Source organism: Mchenga conophoros, linkage group LG16 (genome assembly GCF_057382185.1).
Source record: "Mchenga conophoros isolate Kocher_MC1m ecotype Shallow Benthic linkage group LG16, M_conophoros_male_GT1.1, whole genome shotgun sequence".
Classification (NCBI taxonomy): Eukaryota; Metazoa; Chordata; class Actinopteri; order Cichliformes; family Cichlidae; genus Mchenga; species Mchenga conophoros.
The window spans coordinates 34,331,942-34,347,003 of NC_140541.1; the positions used below are offsets into that span (position 1 = coordinate 34,331,942).

Consider the following 15,062-nt stretch of genomic DNA (forward strand, 5'->3'; position numbering starts at 1 on the left):
AATGATTATTTTATCTCATCAAGCCTTAAAGGAATGGACATAAAAAAAAAACCTCCTTTAAACTCGTGGATCATGTCACTGATTGCAGATTGGGTCCTCGGGCAGTGAACAGAGACATGAGTGAATCTGTAGTTTGTCAGGCTTTCTATGAAGACTGTCAGGGATGTTTCCTAAATCATTACTTCCACAGTTTGACGTACTGTTTTGAGTGCATAAGTAAGTAAACACATGGAGTACTCTATGAATACCTGAACTGTGTGCACACAGTTGTCAAATAGCTGAGCGTGGATTAGTGCAGACGTCTTGCACTCGTGCGTGAAATAAGATAAAGAACTTAAAACATATAGACTGAGCACGATGTTGGCTACATAGGAATATGAAAGCCTCTTCAGCCAGTAGAAGGCGGACTCTTTATCAGCACGCGCCATGATGTCAGTGCTACTTAGCTTGGCACTAATAAAATCAGACATTGTGTTGTTTAGTATATGTGCCTGATAAGTGTTGTTTTCAGTGCACTGGAGGCATTTCTTATTGTATTGATACTGTGGTCATTTATTCAGCTTAGTGAGTAAATGTTCTCTTTCTGCTGTTTCTTTTCAAATCTCAACGCATGGGGAAATGTTAAAACCAGACTATTTCCCTTCCTGCAGTGAACATTCATACAGTTGATGCTATAGATGACAAATGCACTGGGAGCTGTCAAAACTGTGGCATTACTCTGCTCTTTATCTTTGTTTTCCATCTTTATTTGTCTCACTTTCCCAAGCTTGTCTTTTAGCACATCATGTTTAACTGTCATCCTGATGATGGTGCGTGCTCTTTCGTATTTTCTCTTCGACTCTTTCATGGGTTGCCTGTTTTTGTTTGCTGCTTTGTGGTAATTCAATCCTCTTTGCAAAGGGCCCTAGAAATGAAGACATGGGATAATCTTCTGTTACACCGAACAAGCTGGGACTGGGTTTCAATCAGACTCAACCTGCCCAGGGAATTACAGAGGTGCTCAGCACAGCGCACATGTTGAGCAACTCAGATCTTTATCCATCCATATGTGTACGTACAAATCTTGGCCAAGCTGAACTTGTCAGCAGTATTCAGAAGAGTAGCCATCAATAGAAATATGACGTGCCTGAAATCTGCTTCCTGATTCATTACGCTCCATATTTCATATTTCAAGAAGCATGCTAATAGGTCCAAGGATTTTTCTGATGCCTTTTGTGAACAATATTTACTTACCCTCTGTTCAACTCTGTAGAGGATTCCTGATGACAGATCCAGAGCTTTGGATGGATTTGTAGATTGCTCAGGGGTGTGTGTGAAAGTGTGTGTTTTTTATTGAATTTTACCCCGGCATACTTTAAAGATTTAATTTTAGTTTGCAAATTGCATCATGTAAAATACAGCTTATAGCTTTTTACATACATTTATAAATTTTTTGATCATAATATATAATTTTCCACCAAGAAAAACAGCTTGGGATTGACAAAAATAAAAACAATATTATTGCTGTTCATTCAGAATTATTTAATGTTGAATCTCTTTGGCATTTAGCTGCAGTTCTATGATGCTGCTCAAGAAAACCTGAGCTGGAATGAGGGTGACTAGAAGATTGCTCATGTCACGCCAACCACTCAAAAACTCTCAGCATTTCTTTCTTTAATGCCATCTATGTAATTAATTTCAGCCTTTTCTTCTTTGCGGCGCTCCTGATTGTACTTGATTGCACTGATGGGTTTTCCATTAAAAGGGTGCATAAAAAAAATAAAGGAGGACTTCTTAATTGTAAAATACTGGAGGCAGTGGCAAATTTCATTTATGCTAGCCTACCATTGTTCAGAGGAAAAGCTACTGGGAATACCTGACATGACTCATTATCTGCATCCATAAAAGGAATGCTTTGGAAATGATCTTTATTCTAACTTTATTCTGAACCTATCAAGAAAAAAATCTGATCGTTGCAGGTCTGGTCATTTTTTCCAATTAAAAAAACAAACAAAAAAAAAAACAAAAAAAACAAAAAAAAAACAAAACCAAAACATTAAATGAAAATGCAGGATTGGGCAGGGGTCAGGCTTCAAATCAAAGGAACCGCTGTTGGCTGGCATCTCATGTAAGGTTTAATTATTAGATTTATTTATAACAGTCACCTCAAGGTATAAGGTAAAGATGCTGCAATAATAGAGAGAAAACCCCAACAATCAGATGACCCACTCTGAGCAAGCACTTGTCAACAGTGGGAAGGAAGGCTCAGGGAGGGGTGGCCATCTGCTGCGATCAGTTTAGGGTGAGGGGAGGGAGATAGAAAAAAGACATGCTGTGGAAGAGAGCCAGAGATAAATAATTACTGATGAATAAATAGAAAATGGTGTATGAACACATAGAAAGGGAAATGAGGCACGTGAGGAAGAAACACTCATCATGGGAAGTCCCCAGCAGCCTAGGACAGTGTAATTACTTGAAGGTTCAGGGTCACCTGAAGCCGTAACTATTTGCTTTATCAAAAAGGAAAGCTTTAAGCCTGAAATTAAAAACAGAAGGTGTCTGTCTCCTGAATCCAAACAAATTCTTTAAAGGAAGTTTTGAGTCACCACATGGAAGTGGCTGGAATTTTTTTGGTTTCCCTGCAGAGAAAATGTCTTCAGTTGTGTTTCTTTTACACTGCCTCCCAATGCTTCTGTCTGAATAATGAACATGAGTGATAGAAGAAAAGAGTCCTTATTGCTTTGGTCTGGCTTAGACAGGAGGAGCAGAAATCAATAGGAGGAACCTGTTTCCTTTCCGTCTCCTTGGAAAGTCAAATTCTGGCTTATTGACCATTCCTATTTGCAAGACACTGTGTAACACAAAGCCCAGTCTGCACCATGTCTGCACTTTTATTTTTAAAGAATTTTTTGTGCTGTAACCATGGTAGCCCGAGGCATTCGATCTCAAAGAAGAGAGCAAACAATTGTGACTTGCCATCTTTCTCTTTAAAGTTTGTTCAGTGTGTTTCAGCACTAAGGTGCGTCCACATAGGCTGTGTGGGGTACCAGACAGACTCACTTCACCTATGTCAATGTGAAATTCCTCCCTGTCTGCTACTGCTTATCAGCCTCGGCAAGAGGAGCATGAACAAAAATACCACAAGACTCTTCAGGGAAACTCTGCTGGCCTCACCACATGCATTAGTAGTAACACAGGTCGGCTGGAAAGAAGGAGATTGGGAATATCTGATTGGTATCCCCAATGGCTGGTTGCAAGCTAGAATTGGACAGGTAAAGGAGGAGGACAGGCTGAAAGGATGAGCTGCTGCCCTCATTACCTTTCCTGGCAGAGTGACTGTTTGTTGACTGCTGTGCTGATAGGAGAGGGGTTAGGGTAGGTCCCATTAGAGGACCTGTTTTGATGAAACTCTGTAGCTTTCAGAAAACAAACCTTGTTTTTTCATCCCAGCTGCAAAACTCTAAAGTGGGTGATTTTTAAAACATCAATATATATATTACTAGATACATTATATAGCCTTGAAATCTTGTTAATTCAGTTCTGTTCCTTGTGTATGCTGGTACGGTAATGCAGGAGTTAACAGTGTCACTTTACTGGAAGAAGGTTCCTGGTTTAAGCCCTCCAGTCAGGAGAGGCCTTTCTATAATTCCACTCTGATTCCACCCCCCATTTGCTTGTTAAGTTATCTGGTGAATTTGTAGTTGTCTGACTGTGTTCTTCCTGTGATGGACCGGTGATCTATCCTGCTTCTACCATGCCTCTTTGCCTGCAGCCCGCAGGAGATGGCCCTCAGTTTGATAAGCTGTAAAACAAATTGATCTGTCTTGTGCATTTTTGGTTGTTTTAACACTTGTCTTCACTTTACTTAGGATTTCCTTTTGTCTTATTTTAAGTAAGCCATTAATACAGTGGTTGCCTTAAGCATCTGAGTAAATGGAGGAAGACTGGGACTTTACCCCAGAAGCAGAGGCAGAAGTGAAAATGGCATAGGCACTGGAAATTTTGAGTGCTCACATGCAGCTCCAGCAGGAAATAGTTTTGGGTTGCATTGCATGTGTGAAAATGTCTCTAGAGAGCTCAGAACTTAACCAGTATTCTTGGAATTTTTGCCTCACAATGTGACTTGCTAATCAGATCTAGGACAAGTCCTGAGAGTGACAGTGAAAATAACAAAGAGTGACAAACGTGGCTATATTTACCTCAGACCTTCTCTGCAGAATAGGCAGCATAGGTGGAAATTGTCATGCATTCTTTAAGAATCAGAATCAGAATCAGAAAGGGGTTTATTGCCAAATGTTGAGCAGGTTTACAACATTAGGAAATTGCTGCGGTGCTTCAGTGCAAACATAGTGTCATAAATAGCACTTAAATAGACATGAAAAAATAAAAGTAGGGATAAGAATTAAAAGTGCTACGTAGAAAGATATGTGCATGAGCTATACATGAGATATATACATGAGAATAAGAATTAAGAGTGCTACGTTGAAAGATATATACATGAGTGCAGGTGGTGGTCAGTGCCAATCATGGAATGATGCAGTGAACACAGCGTACAAAAACAAAACAAAAGTAACGCACTGAAGCACCAGGGCGACCATACGCGGCGCCATCTTGGTTGAAGACAGTTGAGCACCACCACTTAATGGGGATCCATAGCAAAAGCAATCAATTTTTGTGTCCGTGTGCATTTGTGTTATTATATTTTTTTCATTGTGCAGGATTGCGCGAGTATTGATTCACACTCCCAGGTTTCAAAAGTCACTCCTCTCTGTGCTCGTACGTGAAAAAAGCAGGGAAGGTAGGAAACACTGAGTGAGAGATTGCAACACATCGATTTATTTATTACATTAGCATGCGCAGAATCCATAAAGACATTTTTAAATGCTGTGGTTCAAGCTCTGTAAACCCCTTTTGGACAGATATCCAACAAACCAAAGAGATCTCAGTGGGTTTTGAAGTAACTGCACTGCTGCAGGCGAGCATAACAGAGACCTGACCTAAAAACAGCAGGGATGAGGACATAGAAAGCTATTTCCCAGCAGCACACAGAGACAGTGATTTAACATTCGCAACGGTGGTTAGTAGAGCTCAGAGGATTTCGTGTCACCTTTTTTTTTCATGGATCTGACAAAGCCAGCTTTTATAAATATTAATGACATTAGAGAACGCTGTCTGTGCAAAGCTCCATTGTCCACTGATCTTAAAAGTTGTGACCTCAACCGCCTAGTGATCAAGAAAGTTCACCTCAACAGGCCCGGTTATTTAACACTCTAATGATCCGGTCTCGCAGTTTGTGCAATAAATAATTTGATGTGCTGCAGTCCAAGCCATCGCTGTGTGCAGCATGCTGGGAAATTTGTGCTGCCTTCACTCAATCTTTTCCTTCCAGCTGCCACCTACCTGGATCTGATCTGCTTTTATGTCGCAGGGGAGTTTTGCTGGTTGCTGGTGCTTCCTTATTTTCAGTGCAAGTCCAAAAAAGAAGTATGCCAAAAGTAGAAGTTTTCTTTTAAGTTATTGCATAAAAATAAAATATGTGAGTAGCTTTTCTGACTAAATATTTGCATATTTCTAATTATTTTGTCAGGTCACACGGCGTGCTGTTCTTGTGTCTAAAGTGTAAACGGCTGAAAGCTGACTGTCAGCCGTTTACACGAAAGTCTTTTAAAAATTATACTGCCATGCAACTTTACCTTATCTCAAAGCCTGAGGTTAGAGTTTGATGCTGTGACCTAATTTCTTTCCTCACAAAAAAAAAAAAAATCCATTTTACTGGATGCCAAAAGAAGCTGAGCACTAAAAGTTGTGTTCTTGTCCCACCACAGCACATGGAGTGCCAGCTGAACCCGTCATCTTCAGTGAGTTATGTGCCCTGAAGGACGAGCCGGGGCCGTGCAGGGCCATAAAGGACAGATACTTCTTCAATGTCGACTCCGGACGCTGTGAACTCTTCGAATATGGAGGCTGTGGGGGAAACCAGAACAATTTTGAGACTTTGGAAGAATGCGAGGAAACATGCCTCGTCTCGGGTGAGTCTAACTTTTTTGGCTGACTAAATGATTTTTTTTGACGTTTTTTTTGAAAACTCACTTGAGCAGTGAACACATCAATCAATCAATCAAGGCTTTATTCACCACGTGCAGGTTGCCCTGCAGTGAAATGGGACCCCCACCCCTCCCCCGACCTTACACACACAACACAGACATCACATGGGGATACAGGTCGGAGATTGGTAGCGTTACAGAAAAACACTGAAATATACACTACAATGGGAAAGTACAAGAGGAAAAAAGAGACCTCTACTCATGCTGGGCTCCTGGGAGGACAGCATGAGAACAGGAAACAAAAAAACTCCTCTGAACAAAAAAGCACATAAATGTCCAAAGCACAACATTATGGAACACGTGACAAGCCACAGGGTTGGGTGGGGGGTGAGGAGTAATCCGAAGCAAACACAGCAGCCATCCTGCCCAGCGCTACCATTCCACCACGGGCTCAGACCCGCCGTGTTCCCAGGAGGGAACAAGCATCGAAGGCGTTCGGAAAGGGAGGGGTGATGCGTGTGTGCATATCAGTGTATATGTATGTGTGTGCGTGTCCAGAGTTCAGCTGAGACAATGTCCTTCGCCCTGCTAGGCTAAGTAAACAGTCTTCCAGCCAACCTAGGTGGCCTTGCATGGAATTGGAAGGAACAGACTAGCCCATCGTTATCAGGGAGTTTTTATTCGGCTCCAGCCTTGCGACCGCAGCTGGCACCGAAAGGGTATCCGCATGAAGTGATGGTGCTTTTTACTTTAGTGCGAACAGCTCATATAAATTTCAAAGCTGTTCTAACAGTCCAACACTGGTCTCTCAATCTCCCGTTGGAGAGCCGTGAGCTTCTCCATGATGTTATCAAACTTGCGCTCCGTGATGTTGTCATTCTTGTGCTCAAAGAGCCGATTCTGAGAACTCACGACCACAGTGAGCTGCTCCAAGATGTGATACAGTTTGCACTCAGAGGTCTTATTCTGAGTATTCATGGCAGCCGTGCGTTCTCCAAGATCTTCTCTGTGCTGCGCTCAATGAGCCCATTTTGAGAAACTCATACCTCGTCCCATCGTTTCAATCCCAGCGGGCAGCCTTGTGGGGGTTTGAACAGCCAGTTCCGCTTCCTTAATTCTTCGATAAGTCAGGGCCAAGCCAGCTCCGATCAGCAAGAACCCTGTTATGTCTGTGAAGGTTCTCAGTCATCCAGGTCATCGTAGTCAAAGGAGCTTGCAAAGAAAAGCGTCTGGACTTCTTTAAGTTACTTGAAGACGTTTCACCTCTCATCCGAGAAGCTTCTTCAGTTCTAAGGTCAAATGGTGGAGAGTCCCAGATATAAACCTAGTGGGAGTGACCCCCCACAGAGGGACAAAAGGACCCCCTGATGATCCTCTAATCGCCTGAGCCAAGGTGTGAAACTGGGTGTGGGTCCCAATCAGCCAGAGTTTCGGGTGTGTTCATTGTGAAACCTGGCCCCACCTTATCTTGCGAATTCCTGAGAACCCTGTTACCATGGTTCCGAATAGGTAGATATCTTCAGCACTCAGGCTCACCCAAGCCCAAACTTCTCATTGAGAAAAGGGTGTCAGTTGCATTTAGGGACCAGATGATCAAATCCATAATTCCTCTTTTAGGTTTTAGAGAACAGACTGTGAGAGAGTGTTCCAGGGAAAAGTAATATAAAAAACACGAGACTAGACAAGGACACAAGAGTCTAAGGAGGGAAGCTAAGGGAGAAGAGGAGGAGGAGAAAAGTGCGACCGCCTTCGTCAAGAGCAAGAGCAGAAAAAAAGGACACCTATGACACACAGATAATTTTTCATAGTGAGCACGCTCAGACCGAGGATCGTGGCACTGTTGTTGTTAGCAAAGGATCATTTTTGTTTTCAAGGACTGCTGTTCCTCATTAGGCTTTATTGCCTCCTTGGGCATAAAATCCTATTATAAAGTCATTCTGTTGTTATGTTGCTAACACGGAACATTGCCAGCACATTAATTCTGAACAGTTTTGCAGAAGCCATCTGCTTAATGTATAAAAGAAAACTTGGAAGTTTCTGGGTCATAATTATGTATAATTTGACCTTTTTTAATGAAAACTACCCAGCTTGACCCTGAAAAGGTCACTTAAAAAATTCACAACTGTCACCTTTTTTACTAGAGGGTAAAGATCTTACAGATATTTGAGAGAAATCCCCAACAGTCAAATTACTATGGGTGACTGCTCGGGGATGGTGGGAAGGAAGAACTTCCTTTTAACAAGAAGAGACCTCCAGCAGAGCCAGGCTCAGGAAGGGCCTGAAGCCAGCTGGGAGGTCTTGGGAAAACATAAAATGTAATGACATTCAGAATTACTATATGAAGATACTGTTAATGCTGAAGTGTATGGAGGATGACCCAAATGCTGCACAAGCCTGCATACAAACTAGAAAAAATAAAACACAACAAAACAAGACTATTTGGGTGAATTTTAATAACAAACAATACCCAGCATAAACAAAGTATGGCTCAGTCCAAAAAACAAACAAAAAAACATTAAAAACATTTAGGAGGAGTAAAATAAGACCCGTAGACATGGCTGTTTATACACACTGGGGTTGATAAGGAAGGTGGAGACAGGTGGGGAATGAGGCATAACTAAGCGTAATCATGATCCAGGAACTAGTTATCCGAATAAATCAGAAAATCACCGACAACCATTATTGATAAAAACACTGTGACACACAGAGGTAGTGGAAAGATGTGATTTTAGTGGGTCATGGGAAGTCCAGCAAAGCAAAGTCTGTAGTAGCATAATCAAGGAGGGCTCAAAGTCACGTGGCCCAGCCCGAACTATAAGCTTTATCAAAAAGAACAGTTTTCAATTCAATTCAATTTTATTTATATAGCGCCAAATCACAACAAAAGTCGCCTCAAGGCGCTTCATAGATACAGAGAAAAACCCAACAATCATATGACCCCCTATGAGCAAGCACTTTGGTGACAGTGGGAAGGAAAAACTCCCTTTTAACAGGAAGAAACCTCCGGCAGAACCAGACTCAGGGAGGGGCGGGGCCATCTGCTGCGACTGGTTGGGTTTTAAACCTAATCTTAAAAACAGGCGAGAGACTGAAGCCAAACAAGGAAACGGCTCCTTAGAAAATTTTAGCATGGTACACTGATATCCTCGTCAGATATGACATTTGAAATTGGTTGTAATTTTTAGGCAGGAGACAAAGCTATCTTGCAAGTAGCTTTTATCACTAAATGGTAATTACATTAATAACAGAAAATCAGGATTTTTTTTTTTTTTCAAATTGAGAGAGCTGCAAAATATTAGTCAGTATGCATTTAATAACTCCAAATGTGCTATTATTCACATGCTGAAGCATGAATTTGCATCATTAGCCTGTCTATTGTGTGTAAAGGACATGAAAATGAAGGAGCAGCATTGTTCTTGGCTTTAGAAACTAAAAACTGTGCTTGTTTTTCCAAGGATTATAGCAAGAAACATGACTAGGATTAGCAAGGTATTTAGCTCCATGGGTGCTAAGGTATCGGTACTTGTGCCAGCCACAGAAATCTCTAAAGTATTCGTTATTATCAATGCTGAAATATATGTGCCATATTTCACTTTTGCATTCAGGATGTGATGCAAAAAATGTATTGAGGGAAAGCTAACAGAATATATAAGAATCTGTCTATCCTTCAAGCTCGGGTCCTCTACCCGAGGCCTGGGATCTTAAGGGTCCTGCGCAATATCTTAGCTGTTCCTAGGACTGCGCTCTTACCTTCACCCTCCACATCTTCTAAAGCTCTTCGCTGAGCCCTTGGTATTTCTCCAGCTTCTTGTGTTCCTTCTTCCTGATGTTGTTGCATATTGATTCTTTCAGTGCAAAATATTAGTGTTCAAAAACAACTCTCTGTCACACTAAACAGTTATTTCTATAAAAATAAATGCAGTGTATAATTTAACCTTAAGCTAGAAAGCAACATGGGAACACTCAAGTAAAGTACCTTTAAATTGTGCTCCTGAATAGTAAGTAAAAGTGTTTACTGACATTTCCTTATGAGACCACAAAAGGATCTTGTGGAATAAAATAGTGGCTTCCTGCTGTTGCAAGAAGCCACTTTTAGTTGTTTTAGTCTTGAATGGCCTGTGAGCCTGCAGGATAGCTGTTTGTCTTATGCTGGAGCTCGGGATTACCAGTTACCTGTAGACACAAAGCTAGTTAGTCCCCTATGCTGGTGTCACAAGTTTGCATTTCAACAGACAAACACCCATTTTTTTATCCTCTTTATATCCCTGCTGTCTGGAAATAATATTCCAGAGCCACACCTCTGAAATCTCTGGAGCACTTTAAAGCCTTACAGGCCTCGTGTACATAGTTAAGGTTTCTAAGCCCAAAAATAGTTTAATTCCCCAAACTGCCAAAGCTGTGTTCAACATCTAAAAGTGAAAGCAAACAGGAATCTGCTTACATCATGCAGTCACGCACCACAAACTGCCGGTAATAGGTTCGTCAGAGGCAATATAGTCATTTTAAATTGCATTTAGATTAGATAAAAACTATTACTGGGAAACGCATGCATCAACCATATATACAGCAATCAAGATTGTACAGAAGGAAGAGGGCAAGAAGGAATGGCTTTTATAATTCAATTCAATTCAATTTTATTTATATAGCGCCAAATCACAACATAAGTCGCCTCAAGGCAAGCAGTGTGCACATAGGCAGTGCTTGTTTATCTGTCTGAGTTGCTCGAATAATTTTAAGATGGGTACAGATTCACCTCCGTCTTGCCGTAAAAGATTTGGGATGACTTTTTCTGGCTCAATTAGAGTGAAATCAACAATCTAGCTAAAAATACTTTTTGTCCCACTGGGTTCTGACTAGGAGGGAAGATTTTCTCTATGGTAGCGTTCCCAGGTAAAATCAAAATGCAGATGTAAAATTGTGGATATTTATAACACTGCTGCGGCTATTTCTCTCTCACTCCTCCCTGAAACATTGTGTGAGATGCCTGCTGCATATAGAGAAGATTGCAGATACTTCTATAAATTCCCATTAGGCTGTTGATAGCATGCAATCAGTGTTGCCATAAAGCACACCTGCTATTGTGCGCCAACTGTCAGATTGCAAAACAGACAAGTCGAGATGAGTTGCTTTTTTTCAACTCCCTTTTTTCTTGATGAGATGGAAAATTTTATAATCTTCATTATTGCTAAACTTCGCTTAACCTCCACGCTGCAAGACGCAAGTTCAAACACGTTATGCGGTAGCTGTTTTTCTGTAGTGTGGCGTGACTGGGCTTAACGGATATACACACACGCACATACAAAAAAAGCTCAGAACTAAATCCTGAGTGTACTAAAAGTAAAGGTAGAAAGGCCACTCTGTGTGTGTGTGTGTGTGTGTGTGTGTGTGTGTGTGTGTGTGTGTGTGTGTGTGTGTGTGAGAAACTATGAGTAAAGATGGACTAAATAAAAGGAGTGACAGGACCCCTTCATTGATCAATGCTGTATCCTCCCAAATCAATTGGTGACGGTGAAAGCACCGTGACACCTGCTAAGTGCAGCCTTGACAGCACAGCAATACATCCTGCCACTCATTGCACTGCACTTAGCTTTTGTTAAGTGGGACGAGGGTAATATATCATAAAACTGTCGCACTTGAAAAGCAATCAAAGCCGCGATAATTAGACCCGTTCACAATTGGAAGTTCAATTTATCCACAGTCAGGTTGTGCCGCAGCGCCTCACTCCAGAAGCACTTCAGGTGAAATCTGAAGTATGTGTTGTGAAAAACACTTGAAGTCGACAAAAGCAAATTTGGGAATGGGTGAGGAGCAGTTTTGTCTCGGTTCTGGAGCTGCGTGCAGAATGTATAGCATATAAATAATACACTTTTAATACTGAAGCATGTCTGATCAACGTGGAATATGTTTCTCTCACAGTAAGAAACCTTTACTTTTAGCATGTTATGGGATGCTTAATGCAGTCAAACAAGAGGATCATGAATGGATTTGCATCCTCCAACCATTGTTACATACAGGAAATGCCTCCATTTGATCCACACTATTGCGTGAGGCCACAGGATAACTGGTCTGTGTCTAAAGTCTCACACAAGTTTGAAACTTGCAGCCTTTTGGTTATAAAGAAAATATCACTGCATTAAATGCAGCTATAAATGTAACTTATCTGTATGATGGCATTTAAAGGGCACTTCCAGGACGGCCTTTATTGGTTTTTGGTTGAACAAATAAAAACATGTTAGAGCGCACTACAAGCAAGGGACAGCGTGTAGTGGTGGCTTTTATCTAAATTGAATCGCACTTTCAGGAGTGTATCCTTTTTTCCAGCGCTGGGTGATGACTTTGGTTTAAACTCAAAGTCGAAACTACAATGAAAGGAAATAAGCCAACAAGTTCCTGTTTCATTTGTGTTGATTCACAGCAGGCTTTAAATGCTTACACACACAAATATAAAGGAATCTGGTGCGTGTATCATTCAAGAGCTTTAACTTGGTAACTATGTTAACTCAATACTTTTCACTTACGTATTTCTTTCACATACTGTATAGGTAAGATTGCTTTAAACAACTCAAGCCATTCATAACATAGTCAAAGGAGCTTGCAAAGAAAAGCGTCTGGACTTCTTTAAGTTGCTTGAAGACCTGAAAGACAAAACGCCAAAACACAGACTTAACAATGTGGTGTATGCTGTACAGTGCAGCGAGGAATGCTCAGACCTCTACATTGGAGAGACCAAACAGCCACTTCACAAGCGCATGGCACAACACAGAAGAGCCACCTCCACAGGACAAGACTCAGCAGTCCATCTGCATCTTAAGGATAAAGGACACTCTTTCGAGGATGCCAATGTTCACATTTTGGACAGAGAGGACAGATGGTTTGAAAGAGGAGTGAAAGAAGCCATCTATGTCCACTGTGAGCGACCATCTTTGAACAGAGGCGGGGGTTTACGACACCAACTCTCTGCCATCTATAATCCAGTTTTGAGATCCCTTCCCAGACGCCTTAACGCCCACTCACATCCTGGGCCATCTGACCTCAGGAATTCGCATGATAAGGTGGGGCCAGGTTTCACAATGAGCTCACCCGAAACTCTGGCTGATTGGGACCCACGCCCAGTTTTCCACCTTGGCTCAGACGATTAGAGGATCATCAGGGGGTCCTTTTGTCCCTCTGTGGGGGGGTCACTCCCACTAGGTTTATATCTGGGACTCTCCACCATTTGACCTTAGAACTGAAGAAGCTTCTCGGATGAGAGGTGAAACGTCTTCAAGCAACTTAAAGAAGTCCAGACGCTTTTCTTTGCAAGCTCCTTTGACTACGATGACCTGGATGACTGAGAACCTTCACAGACATTCATAACATAATTAAGTTGCTTTCAGGTCCACATTAGTAAAACGAATATCACATTTGTGTTATTCAGTCTGATGGGTTTGTAAATTAATTTGAAATTAACCTAAATTAGCATCAAAATTTCATTAGCACTACCTGTTAGTGTGCTCTCCACTATCCAGTTGGCCTTTTACAGGATATGTTTGTTTGTATGATGGAACACATTAAATCCTTCACTCAGCAACTCTGTATGGTTTTGCCAACAGGAATACAAAGCTAGACTTTTTCACAATGAAACCTTGAAAATGTCATCACTAAATCTCAGGAATCAGATCTTTAAGATCCAATGTCTTCCTCTGTGTTTTGACTCATTCTGTGCAACAGGCCTGTCAAATCAGCAACTGTTTATTTCTCACAAACACTGCACACGGCAAAAAGTCTGCACACTCTGATTTGATTTATGCCACCTGTCCCTTCTAAACTTCGTTATACCAGATGACAAAGACATAGACAGCTTGTTGAGAATCTTCTTGTAAAGGTCAGAAACCGATGTGAGGAACATTGTGGCTTACCCCAAAAAATCACCAGGTCCAAAACTCTTCTTTTAGTTTGCTTTGCCTTTTATAGCTAAGCCCGCAGAGGTCAGGGAGACAAACAAGGGTTTCTCTGTCACTGATGTGCTTATTTGTACTTACCCCTTACATTCAGCGTGTGAGCACAGCTTTTTATACACCAAAGTGAAAAAAGAGATAGCAGCAAACCTGTAACTACACAAACGGTATTATATTGCTGGAGGTCTTTGAAATGTCAAATTTGTTAAGGGTGTGGAAAAGGCCTGTGTACTAAACAACATCATTATACAAGGGTAAGCTGTTTTTACATTGTTTTGCAGTGACTATTTGGGGACTGAATTATGTTTTGGAGGTGGTTAAGTAAACCAGTAAATAATCTTACCCCCGAAATCCATCATTTTTGTTGATTTGTTTATTCCTCATACTCCAGCGGTGTTTATGTATGAAATCTCAAAATCATAGAAATGTATTGTTTTTATTAATGTTTTACAAATATGTTGTGACATTATTATGCTAGATGAAAATTAGCAAAGGCAATGTTGTAATTTCCAGATTTGCCCTCTCACTGCTGCTGGACACAGTGGTACAGAGGTGTGTTATTTGGGCTGTGACATAATGATGTTTGACAGGTTAAAGGTTTAGTTCGTTTAGTAACAGCATTTTCTTAAAGGATTTTTATACCACCTCATCTGTACTGTACCTGAGGCTGTGGATAATCTGGAATTCAGTTATAGTTTATGTAATTTTGTGTCAGATGTTACATTTAAGAGCAGCAGAAAGCTATTTAGAGCACATATTAGGCAATATTTGCAATACTTTAAATCAGAATCAGGATACTTTATTGATCCCTGGGGGAAATTATTTTTTGTTACAGTGCTCCATTATAAACCAACATTAAGACAAGACAGACAATACGCTAACTAAGAATAGCACTAATATATATATATATATATATATATATATATATATATATATATATATATATATATATATATATAAAAACACACCCAGCACGCCCCCGCGGGCGGTTTATCCTTCAAGCTCGGGTCCTCTACCAGAGGCCTGGGAGCTTGAGGGTCCTGCGCAGTATCTTAGCTGTTCCCAGGACTGCGCTCTTCTGGACAGAGATCTCCGATGTTGT

General features: G+C 41.1%; 1 protein-coding gene across 1 annotated transcript in view; it reads left to right on the forward strand.

The window, feature by feature from the left end:
* tfpia (tissue factor pathway inhibitor a) overlaps positions 1-15,062 on the forward strand; it is a 48,987-nt gene that overhangs the window by 16,203 nt on the left and 17,722 nt on the right. The window contains exon 2 of the mRNA XM_085249033.1: positions 5,805-6,008. Coding sequence (XP_085105159.1) covers positions 5,805-6,008 — 204 coding nt within the window. The remainder of the gene's footprint in view (positions 1-5,804; positions 6,009-15,062) is intronic.